The 15798-nt window shown below is 29.9% G+C and overlaps 1 protein-coding gene across 2 annotated transcripts in view; it reads right to left on the bottom strand.

Annotated features, from left to right (window-relative positions):
• The window catches only part of LOC140449896 (uncharacterized), a 97653-nt gene extending 93418 nt beyond the window's left edge, over positions 1-4235 (bottom strand). For both annotated transcript variants that reach the window (XM_072543312.1, XM_072543311.1), the window contains exons 1-2: positions 3746-4235; positions 1913-2248 (exon numbers count right to left, since the gene is read on the bottom strand). In XM_072543312.1, coding sequence (XP_072399413.1) covers positions 1913-2248; positions 3746-4175 — 766 coding nt within the window. In that variant the 5' untranslated portion in view covers positions 4176-4235. The remainder of the gene's footprint in view (positions 1-1912; positions 2249-3745) is intronic.
• Between the last annotated feature and the right edge of the window lie 11563 nt (positions 4236-15798).

Here is a 15798-nt window from a genome sequence, read left to right as displayed (position 1 = left end):
AAGGACTAAAGGTTTCAGAACCTGTAAAAGGATTTCGTTTTTAAGGGAACATCCAGATCCCCGCTCGAAAATGGATGTTCTCCAAATGATTGAAGTCAGGCAACTGATTAGTTGAGCCAGTGAAAATTAATTGAACTTAACATTTGGTAATTAACATTTTATAATATTTGTAACACGTTTGTTATGGAACTGTCATTCACTATTACTTATTGTGGTTCTGAAACCAGGGTCGTATCAAATAAATATACACACAACGCAAAAGTCTAAGGATATTTTAATAATTTGCCAATACCAATGACAGAAATTTCATGGCCATATAAATTTGCTTGTACTATAATTGTTGATACAGACACTCACCTCTTATCAAAAAAACAATTGTAAAACTGATAGCAATACGTGTTTTAAATGTTTTTTATAAGGTCCAAAAAAATCGATATTTTTATGTTTTGTTTATTTTTAATTTTAGTCACTTTATACCATTCTTGATTAATAGGTGAGTTAAAGATATTGTCCTTTTACCATGCAACGACAACATTTAACGTTGAACGAGATGAATAGAGCCGTGGGCCTCCTTCAAGCTGGTATGCGACAAACTCAAGTTGCTGACCAGCTGGGTGTCTCCCAAAGCGTCGTAAGTCGTTTGTGGCGTCGGTTTAGAGACACTGGGAGTCCAGCCGAGCAACATCCAGGACGTGGTCGCTCTAAGACCGTCGCTCAAGACTGATATTTAATTTTAAATGCCAGAAGGCAGTCAACAATCACACCACCCGAGCTGGTTAATGAATTACAGCTTGCATATAATGTAAAAATTAGCAGCAGTATTGTGAGGAATCGTCTCCCTGAAGCCAATCTTTTTAGTCGGCGACCACTGAGATGTCCACCCCTATCTAGAGGCAATCGCGCTGCAAGATTAACCTGGTGTCAAGAGTTTCAGAATTGAACTGTCAATGACTGGGCCACAGTTTTGTTTAGTGATGAGTCTAGATATAGATTTCAACCAGATTCTCGTCGGACAAGAGTTTGGAGACGACCCGGAAATGGGGAAAAAGTCAGCAATATTTGGACACTATTCTTGAACCTGTTATGCGCCTGTTTGCTGCTGCTGTTGGAGAAAATGTTTACTTTATGCATGATAACGCTCGACCACATTTTGCCTATATTGTAACAAACTGGTTGGATAACGAGGGTATTGATGTATTGCCGTGGCCAGCACAATCACTGGACTTGAATCCCATTGAGCATGTATGGGACATGCTCCAACGAAAAATTACTCCACATATGGGCAATATCTACAATGAGTTTCAATTAAAACAGCTTCTGAGAGATCAATGGACACAACTACCTCAAGCAGACATTAACAATGTGATTCGGAGCATGAACAGTAGGTGTAGAGCTGTGATAAACCAACGTGGTGGCCATTCGTTATTTTAAGTTTATATTTCGTATTTTTGACATTTTATGGTGGTATGTAAAACATGGGTGATTTGCAATATATTTTTTTTTTGCTCCAATTTCCTGTTTTTTTTGCAATTTATGGTTTTTGACATATTAAACAACACTTTAAATTACAAACTTTGTATTACTTTTTTTAAGTTGATTACAGATAAACAAAATACGTCTATTTATAAAAATATCCCTAGACTTTTGCGTTGTGTATATTTAAATATTCAAAGGAAAAAATTCATGCTACAACCATGTTTCTACAATTAACATTAACAGCTTTCCTACTATTAAATAAACAAATGGCATTAAGTGAAATATATCACGTTATTGTTTATATATATATATATATATATATATATATATATAAATATATATATATATATATATATATATATATATATATATATAAATATATATACATATATATATATATATATATATATATATATATATATATATAATTCCTCACCTGGAAAGATTTGTTCAAATCTAAGCGATCTACAAGATATTTCATGACCTTTTAAAAGATAGGATATATCAGGATCGTTAACATTATTATACGTTCCATTGTGTCTTAACTTAATTCTACATAATCCTCGCTTTTTCTTTTGTCTTCTACCACCAGGTCGATCACACAAACATTTACTAAAAGGTTCCCAATAAGTATACAGCTCCATAGAGAGCTGTAAGTTTTGTCTGGCGTGGACAAAATCGTATCCTTCAGATTCTAACAAAAGTTTATTGATAGGTGATACGAATTCTTCATAATATATTTTCCAATCAGACAGGTTGCCTGTTTCTATTTCTGAAACAGATAGATATTTGTATATTCAATCGGATATTTTGCCGATAATCTGAATGACTTACAGATATTAACAAATCGCATAACAGAAGTCAGCAACAGATACGGACTAGCTCTCAACATAAAGAAAACCAAATTTATGACAATTAGTAAAAAACCAATACTAAACGCTCAACTTACAATCAACCAACAGAATATCGAAAGAGTCGAGCAATATACATATCTAGGCACCAATTTAAATATCGCAACCCTAAAACAAATTTTAGAAAAAACATTGAAATATGACATTAATACTGATCACATATTTATAGACTACAAAGTAGCCTACGACTCTGTGAATAGAAGAGAGATGTTCAAAGCAATGAAAGAGCTCGGAATACCAAATCAGTTGGTAAATTTAACAAAACTAACCCTTGATAAGGTTGAATATAGAGTACGAATTTAGGGGGAACTGTCTAAACCTTTTAAAACAAATAAAGGGGTGCGCCAGGGAGAACCTTTCTCCTATATACTGTTCAATCTGGTTCTGGAAAAAGTAATACGTATGTCACAAATCACAAACACTGGTTCAATATATCATAAATCAGTGCAAATCTTTGCCTATGCTGATGATATCATTATTGTTGGGATAATGGAAAACACTTTACGAAAGGCGTATGGATATATTGGAATGGGTGTCTGCTCAAGCTAATGTGGAATTGGTATTATTGCTGAATCCAGGTTAGGATTTATCCAAGGATGTCGATTGTTAGGATTAATGCCCTTTATATTTACAAAACAGAAATAGCAATCGTCAAAATGATTTTTTGATTCACTCCGTATCATTGGAACACAAATTTTCGATATCCTTTCGTCTACTGTCGCAAGACTTCAAGACAAGTTTTACATGTTATATGTGGAGCCCAGGATTTATCTTGATCTGGATCAAAATCACAAACTGGTTTTATAATTTCCTTTACAATGTACTCGTCACATATGTAGCAAAAAACGTCCGGGTTATTCACACAACAACGCCTACTTGTCGAAGTCATGGTTTTCAGTTGTCGAAAACAAACTATTGCAACAAACTCAAGTTCAAACTAAATTTTACAATGGAATGCAGTGGACTTTATATGAATTTATTAAGGCCATTTCAGAGAAAATACTATTTACTTATCAGAAAATAGTTACGAAGTAATTAGCGTTAATTTCAAGTTATGGGCATTTCCAATAAGTACACTTTAATTAGAAGTCATTAGTATGCATTTGTCTAAGAATTTGTTAAGTTTAGTTATAAACATATTGCAATTATAGTGTTAAAATATTAGAAATGTAAGAATATTTAAGTATTTGATGATTATGTTATATCTCGAAAGCTAGAGCTCATACAAAGAAAAGGTTTGTATTTTTGGAATCGGCACAGATGAATTGATTGATTGAACAGAGTTGATTTGTTTTCGGCAGCAAGACAATTTTTTTGTTGGACTGTGTTATCTATAATAAAATACATCAAAAATTTACCTCCAGTGAATGTATCTATAATATCGATATAATAATTAGTCCCCATATTAATTTCCTTCATTTCTAAGTTTCGGCAATAATATACTCCTCTATCAAGTAAAGAAACATTGAATATATTTAAACTATGATCTGTATTTACTGCAACTCTATTTAGTTCTCTTTCGTTTTCCATTCCTGGAGTGAGCTCTTTAGCTTTTGTTCCTACTTTATCAGATTTGAACCAATTTTTTGCTTGTCCATCGTCAACTTCGTCACAAAATGCACATTTTAACGTTACATTTGATCCAAGAGTTGCGTCTACTAATTGAAATAAATCAGCCGCATTTGTCGAGACGAGTCTCTCGCGTTCTCTGCAATAGATATTTTGGGAGTAAACATCACAAAAGAAAGTAATTAATGTAAGAACTTTAACCACCTTGAAGAATATCATCGTTTATGATAGATACAAACATTTTTAGAAATAATAAATATAATTTTTAAATGCATTAGAAATGACAATACCAATGAAATATACTTATAACTTCAATGTTGACGTTTTATTTATGTTTCACATGTTTGAAGTATATCTACATTTTTCACTTGTTGAGTTTTTATTGGTATTTTATTAAGATTTGGATTAACCCGTGATTGTTCGCGTATCAGGAAATGAAGCGATTGTTGCCAGTCGCCATTTTCTTCTCATTTAATTATATTTTATTAGGATATTCAATAATTAACAAAACTTAGTCGGTTGCTGGTTCTTTAATTTTATTAGTGATAAATAACATGAATGTATGTACTTTTTATTAATGAAATAATACATAATATATACCATTTTTCAAAGTAAAACACTTGCACGTCACGATTTATACAAGTGACGTCACTTGTATTTAAAATTTCCAGAACATCAACCTTAGAGTTCAAATTTTCCTAACACAGCTAATAATACGAAACCCATACGGAACTGCCCGATCTTTCATAGGCGTCAACATGGTGTAATAATCAGAAAAATGTAATCATCATTATATTGGAAATTTTAGAATTATATTGATTAAATAACCAACAACATTTGTTATTATTAATAATATAAATTTTATGAAATAACTCTTTAAGTCTAATATTCTACAAAATAATAATTTTAATTAAATATATAAGACAATTGTACGCAACTGATATGGCAATACTTCAAATTTTATTGACAGTTCAGTGTGTGGCAAAAGTGTATAAAGTGTTGCCACTTTTTTAGAGTAAGAATTTTGTTTATGTTTTGATTTCTTACACAATTTGATCAAAATATAATATATATTAATAAGTTGTATTTATAAATACATATTAAATTTAGATTAATAGCTTTAAAAACTAATTATTGTTGTGTATTGTGATTGTGCTATGCAAAACCAAATAAATAGTATGTAGAAAGCTGAAAAGCTTTCATATAAGATATATTATTTTGAACAAGAAATAATGGCGGGACGTTTTTACTATTAAAGCCCTAAAAGAGGTAAGTATAAAATGTAGATTATATAATTTAGTATTAAAATGTTTTTTATGTATTTTAGTGTGTTGCAGTAGTCTTAAAACTAAGTGTATTTACTGTTAATATAATAGTTTGACAAAAGGTTGACATTTTAAAATTCCTCACTTACTAACTATTCTGATGTTTTGGCAACGCTGTGGGGTTCTGACGTCGTAAAGCTTGAATGACGTGCAAGCATTTTTATATGAAAAATGCTATAGAAAAATTGTACAACATAAAATAAATGTAAACCCTTTATTCACTCTCATAACATTTATTGTGGCATATTTGACATATTTCAATTTTTACCACAAATAAGGAAGAATTTTTCTTCATAAGGAAGACCTGCACGGCGTCTTATTTGAATTCGTAATAATATAGGCAATGTTTTTATTGATGCACGACTTATCAGGTGGGGTCTGATGAGATCTGTACTAAATTCACTTAGATATATATGGCGTCTAATTTAAGTAGTATTAGTATTGCTATAATAAATTACCTGACGATTTATTCCTGCAATATTTATCGATGAAAAAAAGACTGTAAGTGACCATCGGCATCTTATTCGAGAAACGGAGTAATTACATTTCATCTGGTCCAGATGTTATAATTTTCACCCGTTTTTTCATCATCTGGGTCATCATTATGAAACGTAGATAACATCAGAACATTTTTGTTGTTTTTGGGAACGTCTGATAGTAAAGGAGAGTCTTTAATATAACCGAAAATGCTGCTGTTTAGTGGTCTTCCTTTTGTAGCTACAAAAAGAGAAGGAATTTGTGGTTTATTCTTTCTCAGGGTTCCTACTAGAGTTATCCTGTAATTATGTAGCAAGTCAGTAGCCAGTGGAATGGACGTAAACTAGTTATCGTAAGTAATGTTTCGTCCAGTATGAGCAATTGGTTCTATCATACGTTTAACCACACTGCTAGGACTATTATATATCCTAAAGGGGCCTTCTGGTTATTTTCCAGCATATATTTTCAACTTTGCTGTATAAAAAGTTCGTGAATCAACAAGTGCGAACATTTTTATTCCATCTTTTGCCGACTTGCTGGGTATATATTGACGAAAGCGACATTTTCTCCGAAAATCTTTAAGCATCTCGTCAATGCAGCAATACATTCCAACTGTATAGCAAGCCATGCACTTTTCCAAAAACTCGTCGAAAACTTTTCTAATGGGTGCAAGTTTGTCATGCTTTCGTCGTTCTACTCTGGACTGGATATCGTCAAAGCGTAGTGCACGAAGGAGTATATAGAATCGGTTCTTTGACATAACTGTCCGAAAGCATTTAGGAGCTGTTACATTTGTAGCCAAAAAATCGTCCAAATTTACATGAGAGGTTTTGAAAGTCCAGCTAAGTGCAACAAGCCAAATTTCATCACTATTGGTACATACTGCATCCCATTAATGAACAGCCCATTTTGTTATACTTTTATATTAAAAATTTCATATTAAAAATTAAATTTACTATTTTATTTGGAAATAAAGCCACAATTTGTGAAATTAATTTATTTTTGAAGTTTCGACTTCCACTTCTGAAATCGCTATCAAAATACAAAACATTAATAAATAAAATAAATTTTGATTTTGTTGCTTGGTAAAAAAATCTTCTATTTTAATTTAATCTAATTCGTTCATATTGAAAACTCAGACATACATTATACATTTTAAAACATTTTAAACTATACGTCGCTAGTTTATTTCTATTGATTTCCTCTTTTAAATAAAATAGTAAATTACATAAGATGCCACAAGGAAATAGTTTCAGAACAATATTAAACAAAATGAATTCACTAAACTTACCTATAGTTGTCTCCAGTCTGTGTTTCAGCAATTATTGTTCCTTTAAAACTCACATATGATGACCCAGAAAGTCTGGCTTTTTTAATAATGTTATGTTTGTATTTTTCAGGATGTTTCACCCCTTTACGTTTTTTATTATCGATAATATTGGAATTGGTGTCACTACCACTCATTTTAATGTTTGAATACGTCTGTAACAATCAACGTTAACACCAAAACTGCAAATAACCATACCCAGTAACAGAAACAATCAAGAAGTAAAATAAAAAAGCCAGCTGTTTTAAAAATTACTGACAGTTCGTTTTGAAAAGGACAAAAGTCACGGACTGACAACCTTTTCATACTAAGCAAATACTTCAATACTCTCTGACGTCTACAATATTAGCTGGACTGATGTCTGTCTCATACAGTACATGCGTCTACATAGTAAGAACCCATTATCATCATAAACGCCATATTGAAAAAACGGGACTGATGCCCTTTTCGAAATAAGTGATTCAAATCATATCCAGGAGCTTTTTTAGGATTTAGCATTTTTGTTTGTTGTCGAATCTCTGTTGGAGTAGATGTTGTCAGAGGAAGATATAGTTGACATGGAGTTTTGAGCTACATTCTTATATCATCATCTTCATGGTTATAAGTATCTAGTGCTGAGAATACAGTTGCAAGATGCTCTGCAAATACTGTTGTTTTTTCTGCATTTGTGAGGGCTCAGGTGATATCTGTTTTTCTTAAAGGTGAATTTGTTATTGTCTGTCGTTTAAATTTTTTTTAGCTTTCCATATAGAGTGGTCTTCATGTGAGAGGTTCAAAACATACAACTGGAAAGATTCGTTTTTTCTTCATGTAATTTTCATTAATATTTAGTCTATGACTTTTTCCTGTTAAGGTACGTTTTATTTAGTGGATTTCTCGTAGTTTTGTTAGATGTGTCGAGCTCTTCTTTTTTCTGCTAGAAGTTCTCTTATATGTAGGGGGATATTATGGTTTTCTTGCAAACTTCTTTGGCACTGTGGGTTGCTTCCCATCCTGTTGTTTGTAACACTGTTGTTATATAGTCTACTGCTTTCTCTATATCTTGGGTATCTTTATTCCTAATATCTAGTCTAATCTTTGTATTTACAGAATTTTGGAAAACATTACAGTTTGTTTCTTTAGTTGTGAGTTTGGGTGGTGGTTTTCTCCATATTATGAGTGTACTTAAAGTTATTATTATTGTGCTGTGATCTAATGTTACATCGAAGTTTGACTCTATTGCACTATGGATGTCAGCTATCCCTTTTGTTACAGCAAAATCTACCAAATCTGGGATTTTGTATATATATATATATATATATATATATATATATATATATATATATATATATATATATATATACATATATATATATATATATATATATATATATATATATATATATATATAACTGTTTTGGATGGGTTGGAGTCAATAAAAGGGCTATTGGTTAACTATTTTTTATCTCGAGCTTTCAATTGTGTTTACAATTATTATCAAGAGCTGCTAAAAAAGACAAAATATCTTACAAACTTGAACTAGAAAGAAAAAACAATTTTTGTTAACTCACCAAATAAAATTAGTTTAGTAAATAAAAATTGCTGCTAATACATCTTAAAAATAATTAATATAAAAATGTCCTAATCTAATAAATGCTTCTCTGAAATTTTTAGTATAATTTTGAAATATTTAAAATACAAAAACAATTGAATTTATAAATAAGTTAAAATAGTAATCAATTACAAATAAGCCTCAATGTCATAAATGCCAACTTAAATTTTTTATTTTTGACAATTATATTGCCAAAAATAAAATTTTGTAAATTCTTTTTTGTTTAGTAACAAAAAAGGAGAAGATTTATTCACCATTGACAGATGTCTGAAAAAATGTAACAGATATATGGAAAATTAAATCAAAATTTTGCTTAGATTTTGAATTTCTGATCTTTTGTTTAAATTATTATCACTTTTGCTAATACAAACCATTCCCAAAAAAGTCCTTTTGAATTTATTACTTTCACTACATAAAATTTTAATGTTATCAAAATCCATAATATGGTCTTTATCGATTACATGCTCTGCCAAAGCACAAGATGGTTTTTTAATTCTGCAATCACTTTTGTGAGAAATAATGCGATTTGAAATATTTCTTCCGGTCTCACCAACATATTCAGCCTCACACTGAGTACAACTAATGCTGTATACTAAATTCGTTTTTTCAAATTTGTCTATAGGATATTTAGTTTTGGAATATAAAGATGAAATAGTTTTGATGTTCTTTGTTGCTATTTTTATATTGTCAATAACCTTTAGTGTTTGTATTAATTTAGGTATTAATGATGGTATAAAAGGTAGTGAATGATAATAGATGTTCTGATTGTTAGATACAATGTTTTAAGATTTAGCAAAAAGTTATTTATATTAACAATATTAGAGTAGCATATTATACATATATATATATATATATATATATATATATATATGTAAATACTTTTTTCTTTTTGGGTGTGGTAGTCAATAAAAAATAGAGCTTTGCTAAGGCGTACTATTTATTCTGAATCCAAGCTTTCGGTGGTTTTTTGCCACCTTTATCAAGGTCTACAAAGAAAATTACTATGTTGTAACAAACTGAATGGTGCCAAAAAGGCTGTAAAAAACTATAAAAAACTTACCCGAATGTAAGATTCGTAGCATAAACAACAACGTTAAATAACATGATAAAACTGAGGTTGCAACTAAACTTAAAAATGTTACTGTTAAAAAACACTTAAAAATTACTAAAAACGTTAAAAGTTAAAAACAAAAAGAAGGACGACATGTTAAAATAGTCGTCGTTGCAGGCTTGATTTCAGTCACATTTCACGAGCAGAAAGAGAAAGTGAGTGGATAATTATTGTTTAAATACTTTGGAGAAAATACAAAAAACAACTTTGAAAATAACGTCTAACAGAATACTGTTAGTGAATTTTTAGTACTGCCAACTGTATTACCAACTTAAAATTAAGCGGGAAATTAAAAATGTAAATTATAACATAAGCAATCGAAAGAAAATAGTATTTAGTAAATATATATATATATATATATATATATATATATATATATATATATATATATATATATTAATAAATTGAATTATTTGTTATTAAATTAAATAGGGATAAAGGCAAAGAGAACGATAATGAACGACTTTTATTTTGACGCTTAGATTTTCAACGCGAAAATTGTTCTCAGAATCCGAAGTGGAAATCGAAAGAATAAAATAAAGTATTTTCGACAAAATTATGGCTATTTCTCATTCAAAATAGTACATAATTTAACATAAATAGTACATAATTTTAGAATCATATTAAGAAAATAAATTTTTACTGTTTGGTTTCAATTTATCAAATTTTAAGAAATAAATAAAATAATATTTTTTATTTTATTTATTGTGGTACCAGAAGTATTATAAAAAAAATTACTAAGGGTGAATATAGGAAAATTGTCTGTAATAAGGTTAGGTTTTTTATTTTGTAATTAAATCGTGGTGTGACACAAATTCAATTAGCCAACCCTTCTATAAAGTTTCAAAGCTACCACGTCATTCTATTTAATGGATGATGGAGGGGCATGTGTATTTAAAGGAAAAACGGGCAAGCATAAATTCGATGGATTTCTAGTAGTAAAGTAAACGCTCTAAATTGTTTAGAACAAAGTTTGCTTTTTTGTTTATGTAAATTTAAATACTATTATATTAGAAAGATTATGGATTTAAAAATAAAAAAAGAAATCATAGATTTGATTGTAATAGTTGTCAAGAACGAATAAAACTTAATCCTTAGCTTAATTCTGAAGCTGAAAATTTGAAAAACTGAATGACGAATTAGTCCCAGCAGCAATTATACTCACTAATAACTAATGTGTTCAAAAAGGGGTTTAGTTAGTGAAATAAATGAAGGCAGTGGAAGAAAAAACAATCTGATGTTTTATATTCTCAGAAGTTACGGTCATAATTCTTATCTTTTAAATAAAGGGAAGTCATAAAGGTGTAAAAATTTTAAAATGTTAAGAGTGGGCAAAACCAGTAGTAAATCTGGTACTCGTCTCTTAAAGATAGTTTTTAGTTTTTTGGTGGACGTTATCTGATAATATTCTGATAGGTTTCCGCGGTTAGGATAATTTAAGCTAAAACTAAGATTAGTATTATTATAAACAATAATATTAAACTCATCAGTCTTCTGAGTTGAACTGCGTCGATTATCACTACACCGGGCTTTCATGTATCTCAACAAGTGAATGCAAAGGCTCTGAATCGGTCATTTATGTTGGCAAAAGAAAAGAGACGTCATCTACTTTATTGGTTTAATTGTAATGAATACGATTTTATTTTTTTTTTTTTTTCAATTTCAAAAGCTTCTTCAGTTTACCACAAATATAATGAAAGAGTTCATAAGTAAACAATATTAGATTACTATACTTACAAAACAACTTGTAGTCTTTCGGATGTTATAGAAACTGTAAAGGTATTTAACATACAGAGCAAATATCTTAATAAAAAACACAACTAACTAGAAAGCAATAAAGTCCATTGATCTAATTGTACAATGAGTTTAAATTTTAGTGACGGCTTTATTTGGTTTCCTTTTGGTGACAACCAAAAAGACACTCTTGCTTCTATAGAAAATAGAAGCATCAGCACATGTTAGTGCGTTTTTTAACTTTCTCGCGGACTTTCCCATCTAAGTTATATTGGTCTACTGAAGTATTATTTATATCTCCTTCTGATAAGGCTCTTCTCTTTTTTTTTTCTAGTATATCGCTGTCCTTGGCAAAGCTATCATATTTTTCATACTGCGCAAGGACAAAATTTGGATCTGCAATACTATCATCTGATAAGAAATCTAATAGATCCCTAATTTGATCTGGAAGTGATGCAGCACTAGCGTAGCACATCTGAGACTCATCTCTGGCATGGTGCTTTACAATGAAACAAAAATAAAATTGTTATTAGCAAGCAAAAAAAAACTGACACTGGATACACATTTTGTTTTTGTTCATATAATTTCTTTCATACTTTATACTACTTGTACCTACTTTCAGTATAATTATTTATTACTTACCATAACGAAAGTTTTTCTGCATTGGTATAATCCCTTCCAAGTGTCCAATTCTAATTTTCTAATACAGTTTCCTTAATTGAAGAATACATACGAATATTCTCTGGTGCATTTGTAAACCATTGTCACATCCATTATACAACTACTTATAGAAAATTACCATCGGCATTATTCAGATATTTAAGCATAATCAGAATTTGTTTTCCTCTAGACATTTTTCATTCTCACTTATTATATTGTTATTACTAAATTTAAACAAACATTTTTATTTTGCAATAATAGTCACAACTATGACAAGTGCTGAATTCTTCTTCTTCTTTTTGACTTTTATTCTTCTGAATAATCAGCCAGTACATTTGTTTTGTTAATTTTTGGGCCACTGTCGTGAGTCTGAGAATATCTCATGCCCTATTATCAATTATCATTGACATATAGACATTTTTTCTACAAATCTACATTTTATTTATGTTTTCTATTTTCTTATCGTTAGTTTAAATGTTAATATTGGATAGGTTATTATTAAGGTTATAATTTTATATGGTTGATCTGTAGGAATCTGATAAGAATTTTGATAATTTTAGGGTTAATCTCGCATAGAAGCATTGGTATGTTAATTGGGGTTTTAATATTAATTTTGATCAGCTCCTGATATCATAATCTTTTATTTTGTTTATTGGGCATTCCCAAAATATGTGTTCTAGTGTATCCATTTGCCCACATTCACAGTATGGGTTATCGCGAATGTTGATTTTATATAAATGTACTCCTGTCAGGCAATGACCACTCCTCATTCTAATAATGGTAGTAATATGCCGCCTATCTATGTATGGGATTGTGTCAAACCATGGTTTATTAGGAAAAAAATGTTGTATGTTGTTATACCACTTGCCTTTATATTGAAAAGAATTTAACCAATTATTTTGATGCATAGAACATATTTTATTTTTTAATAATGGCATGATATCCAAGTTACTTAATCGAATTTTAGCAGGAATATTTAATTCAGCCCCAATCTTTGCCAGTTTGTCAGCTATTTCATTTCCCTTGATATCATTATGTCCAGGAATCCAACATAATCTAATATCTTTTCCATATTTATTTAAATAGTATAGTTTCTTTTTAACTTGCAAGACTCTGTAATCTTTTGTTGCAGTTATCATATTGTTATTAATGTTGTCTATAGCGCTCTTTGAGTCCGTAAATATTATAGCTTTATCAAAACCTTTTTCCTCACAAATCATTAGACCCTTTTGAATAGCTATTATTTCTGCTGTACAGATATTAATACGTGAAGGAATTTTTTCAGAAAAGGAATAATTTATACTAGGTATGTGTATTCCTATGCCCGTTTTGGCTTCCTCAAGGTTTTGATTTTTTTGTTTTTTTGAAGCATCTGTAAATATTTGTATGTAATTATAGTAATACGAATTTACAAAATTGTAATATTCCCAAAGGTTATGTGAACTATTTTTTTTTTAATGTTTTTATAATTGGTACATTATAAGTGTAGATATCATATTCATTTGAGTAGCAGGCTGGTATGTCACTTGTGTTCATTGATGGTAAAAACTTTTTAACTTCTGTTAGAGCGTCAATCTAATATGTTGGATTTTTTCCCTTCCAATATCCTTGTTGATAACCATGATATTTTTTTAAGTCTAGAAGCATATTTAATAATGAGTGATTTGGAGTTGTGCTAATCTTTGCTATGTATTTCGTGGCAATCCATTTAAATCTATGGTGTAGATCGATAGTTGCACTTTCTGCTAAAATGACATTAGTGGGAGTAGATTTCATCATCCCATGTGTTGTTCTCAAAGCTTGGAATTGTATTCGGTTTAATTTCATAAAATTTTGTTGAGAGAAGTTATTAATTATACTAGCGCCATAATCTAATTGTGATTGTATCAAGCCATTATATATTAATTTTAGTGTTCTTGGGTCTGATCCCCACCATACTCTACAAAGAGCACGTATTATATTAATGCCCTTTTGGGCTTTATTAATCATGTTATCTATTTGGTCTGACCAATTTAGATTGTGCATAAATATTATACCTAAATATTTTTTCGTCAGAACATTAGGGATTATATAGTCATTAATTTTTATATCTGGTGGATTACTAATAGGACGGTTCATTTTAAACCACAAAGTCTCGCATTTTGATGAGGATAGTTTAAGATTATGTGTATCAAACCATTTGGATAATTCATATAGGATAAAGTTTACCTGATTTGCTATATGGTTAAAATTACTACCTTTTGTTAAGATAATTAGATCATCTGCATATGACAGAAGTACACAATTTTCAGGCATTATTGTGTATATATTTTTAAGATAAATATTGAATAATATTGGGCTTAAAGGTGAGCCTTGTATTAGACCTTGTATAGTATGCGATGGTCCAACCATTTCGTGATAATGATTTTTAACATATAGAGTCCTATTGTTTAAGAATTGAAATATAAGGTTATTGATGTCTACTGGAATATGAAGATTATTAAGAAGTCTGTATAGTATGTAAATATTCACATAATCGAAAGCTGCTTTAATATCTAAGAAAGTAGCATTTACATATTGGTTTTTTGAGAAAGCCAATTGAACATAAGTATTTAAATAATTTAAATTATCGTGAACTCCCATACCTTTTCTAAATCCTACTTGAAATTGGCTAAATGTTTTTTGATTTTCCACGATCCAATCCAGCCTATTTTTAATCATTGATTCCAGTAGTTTTACTACACATGATGAAAGTCCCAGAGCTCTATAATTTTCTGCTCTTAAATTATAATTTTGAATTTTGTTGTTCTTAGGAATACTTATAATAATCTGAGTTTTCCACTCATTGGGAATCAGTTCACCTTCTTTAACCTTGTTGTATAAATTTAGTAGCCATATTAGTCCTATTTCAGGTAAATGTTTTAACATATTAAAGGTAATATTATCAAGGCCTGGTGATGTGTTTTTCTTTAAAAATAGACTATTTTTTAATTCCGTGAGATTGAATTCACTAGACAAGTGATCAATGGTCTGTAATTCAAAATCCGGTTCAATATTAGTTACTGAAAGGTTAGTTAATATTTCATAACTTATTTTTTCATTGGGAAGTTTATTGTTTGAAGGTTGAGAGAATGCATTTTTAAATTTTCTTATAGTTTGCCAAATAGAGCTGATGTCTACGTTTCTATTAATACTCCCACAATATTCCATAAACTTTTGCTTCTTTATTGTTTTTAGAAGTCGTTTTGATTTAGCAATTATGTGCTGAATACTAATTTATAGGTTATGCGTGTAAGTTGGTTGCTCGTTACATTAAAATTTAACCGTGACTAAGGGAACAAGTCAAGTTGTCTCATTATTCACTAAGAGAAATACTGATATAGGCAGTGCCAAAAGAAATATGTTAACATATCCCTTTTTACACTAAATGTTATGTACTATTTTGTAAGTGCCTCTTTTGGAACAATTAACTTAACATACAAATGTACGTTTACTCACAATTAAAACATATTTTTTTAACCTATATTTGAGTTAATCTCGTTTTCATCAAAAATTGACTTGTCCCCTTTTTCACGTCCAACAGCGATATAGTAAAATTTCAGTTCAACTTAACGACCTTTTACTGTATAGAGTATCGA

Source organism: Diabrotica undecimpunctata, chromosome 9 (assembly GCF_040954645.1).
Source record: "Diabrotica undecimpunctata isolate CICGRU chromosome 9, icDiaUnde3, whole genome shotgun sequence".
Taxonomy (NCBI): Eukaryota; Metazoa; Arthropoda; class Insecta; order Coleoptera; family Chrysomelidae; genus Diabrotica; species Diabrotica undecimpunctata.
This window is presented reverse-complemented; position numbering and strand designations above follow the sequence as displayed.